General features: G+C 49.6%; 1 protein-coding gene across 1 annotated transcript in view; it reads right to left on the reverse strand.

Moving 5' to 3' along the window:
* Nucleotides 1-2,670: 2,670 nt before the first annotated feature.
* The window catches only part of jakmip3 (Janus kinase and microtubule interacting protein 3), a 20,827-nt gene continuing 20,489 nt past the window's right edge, over nucleotides 2,671-3,008 (reverse strand). The window contains exons 18-19 of the mRNA XM_008300775.1: nucleotides 2,865-2,930; nucleotides 2,671-2,721 (exon numbers count right to left, since the gene is read on the reverse strand). Coding sequence (XP_008298997.1) covers nucleotides 2,671-2,721; nucleotides 2,865-2,930 — 117 coding nt within the window. The remainder of the gene's footprint in view (nucleotides 2,722-2,864; nucleotides 2,931-3,008) is intronic.

Below are 3,008 nucleotides of genomic sequence, written 5' to 3' on the forward strand. Positions count from 1 at the left end.
ATCACACTCTGACACCATCAGTAAGTCTGCTGATGACAGCAGTGGTGGGTCTGATCTCCAACAACAACGAGGAGGACAATCTGATGGATGCAGGACAACAACACCAAACGATGCAGGTTAAAGGCAGGAAGATCTCAGTGAGCCACCCACCCCAGCCCCAGACTGTTCTCTCTGCTGCCACCAGGGCGGCGCTACTGCTGCCTGAAGGCAAACAGAGAGGATGAGGAGGAGCTTCTGCCCTCGGGCCGTCCTGCTGGACCTGAAACAATAAAAGACCTTGAGCCTGCCACAGCAACCACAAGCACAGACACTCAAACAGCTTCACATGTAGCACCAAGCTGGGATCACCTCAGTGTCTCATCATCAGTGTTAAACAGGAAGAGGCTCCACCTGGTGGAACAACCAGGTAGCTCGGCTTCAACAAAGCAAATGTATTTTAAGTGTGTGTCATCAGCACCAGGGGTCCGACTGAGGTTCTGTATTGGCAGATATTAAATGACTTGGATCAGATGAGCACATAAAAACATAATCAAGGCTCCCCCGTGGCAGAAAGAAACACAAACTCAGTTTGTCTTTATTGTCATTTCCACCATTTTTAATCACATTGAACTGCCAGTCTTCTCTTCAGATGTTCACAGAGCTCCGACTCACAGGAGGGATAGAAAAATATCATCTGGAATAATAAAAGTACAACATCCAGGTTTAAAACAACAACAACAGACTCCTCGAGTTGAACCTGCTTCAGGTGAACAGCGAGGATGCTGCAGGAAGATAATTCACACAGAGACAGTGGAGCTGCTGCTGATCTTCTCTGTCCTCCACCTCCACAGTTTGGCACTGAAACATCAAACTGCTGACGTCAACTAAAGATGGACGAGAACCTCACCGACCTGCACAGCTTCAAAACAAACATTAAAAACTAACCAAAGTACAAAACATGAAGTATTGTTCTATCTGTAAACGTTCTGTTGGACTGTACTGTCAGTGTTCTGATCTCCAGCAGCAGAACAAAAGGTGCATAAGTTCATATCGTACTAACAAATCATAGAAGGTGTGAAATCATCGGTTCTTCTTCTGTTCTTCTGTGAAATTATCCTCCATCACCAGTCAGCTGATGCTGTTCTTCCTCCCATCAGTGTGAGCCAATGACTCTGTCAAACCTCCCCATGGACCAGCTGAACCCGGTCCATCTGGACCAGCTGAACCCGGTCCATCTGGACCTGAACCTGGTCCATCTGGACCAGCTGAACCCGGTCCATCTGGACCAGCTAAACCCGGTCCATCTGGACCACCTGAACCCGGTCTATCTGGATCACCTGAACATGGTCTATCTGGACCACCTGAACCTGCTCTATCTGGACCACCTGAACCCGGTCCATCTGGACCAGCTGAACCCGGTCCATCTGGATCACTTGAACCTGCTCTATCTGGACCACCTGAACCCGGTCCATCTGGACCACCTGAACCTGCTCCATCTGGACCAGCTGAACCTGGACCATCTGGACCACCTGAACCTGCTCTATCTGGACCACCTGAACCTGGTCCATCTGGACCACCTGAACCTGCTCTATCTGGACCACCTGAACCCGGTCTATCTGGATCACCTGAACATGGTCTATCTGGACCACCTGAACCCGGTCCATCTGGACCACCTGAACCCGGTCTATCTGGACCACCTGAACATGGTCCATCTGGACCACCTGAACCCGGTCCATCTGGTCCAGCTGAACCTGCTCTATCTGAACCACCTGAACCTGCTCCATCTGGACCACCTGAACCCGGTCTATCTGGACCAGCTGAACCCGGTCTATCTGGATCAGCTGAACCTGGTTGGACATGAAACATATTCTGTTTGGTTCTGTACTCTGAGAGTTCTCTGGTGTCATCACAGCTTGAACCTCCAGCAGACCTCCAGATGTCCTGAAGATGTTTCCTCCATCAGCTTTGGGTCCCAGGATGAACCAGGCAGGTTGCAGACTGTAACCACAGCTCTGCTGGTTCTACGGTAGCAAACTGCATCTTTCAGGTGGACAGTCAATCAGGACAAAGAATCATTTGTAGACCTCCTATCTGGACAGCTGCTGATGTTCTCCCTCTGTGTTCGCAATGTGACGTAGCGCCCTCTGCTGGGCTTCTGATCAAGCCCTGCTGACCCGGTTCCCTAACTCCACACTGAGGCCAACCAGCTGAGCTAACTGCATGAAGTCAGATAACTTAGCTGGTATAATTTAAAATATGCTAGCAAAGCTAACACTGTGCAACGTTTAGCTGACAGCAGTGCAGCTAGCTCCGCTAGCACCATAATTGCAGCACCAGTTTGAGTGAATCAGCTGATTTTTCAGGTGTGAGCTTACGGTCTGAACAATGTCCTTCTGTTACCGTGGAAACCATCCTTCATCCCGATGCAGCACAGTGGCATTCTGGGAAGGTGTGATGCAGCAGTTGCAGACTCAGCTGACAGCAGGGCTCTGCTCTGATTGGCTGACAGCAGGGAAGGCTCAGGTAGTGAGCTGCTGCTTCCAACCCTGAAACCTTCTGACCCACCTGTCCGACCTGGACCGAGCTCAAGGTCCAGCTGCTGGCTGTGGAGGACAACAGTCACACCTGAACATCTGCACTAGGTGGAGCTATCACAGGTGAACTCCAGGTAAATGTGTAACTGACCTGCTGCTAGGACCAGAGGATGAAGGCCAAAGAGAAGAATAGAAACAGAAATAGAAACTGAAAGAGAGACACAAAGTGTAGAGTTAGTACAATTCACAGGAAACTGATGTGTTATGTACATGTGCTGCCACGGTGATGGAAGAAGCATTGTAAAGCTGTACAAACATGTTTGTGTTTGTTGTGTGTCTCTTTGGGTTTACCTTCTCCTCCAGCTCTTTGATCTGTCGCTTCTGTGCTTCTATAAACTCCTCCAGCTCCTTGTTCCTCTGTTAAACACACAGTCCTGCTCATCAGACACCACCGCTAGCCTGTTACTGATATGCTAGCATTGTGTTAGTGTTGTG

Source organism: Stegastes partitus, unplaced genomic scaffold (assembly GCF_000690725.1).
Source record: "Stegastes partitus isolate 25-593 unplaced genomic scaffold, Stegastes_partitus-1.0.2 Scaffold1587, whole genome shotgun sequence".
NCBI classification, from domain to species: domain Eukaryota; kingdom Metazoa; phylum Chordata; class Actinopteri; family Pomacentridae; genus Stegastes; species Stegastes partitus.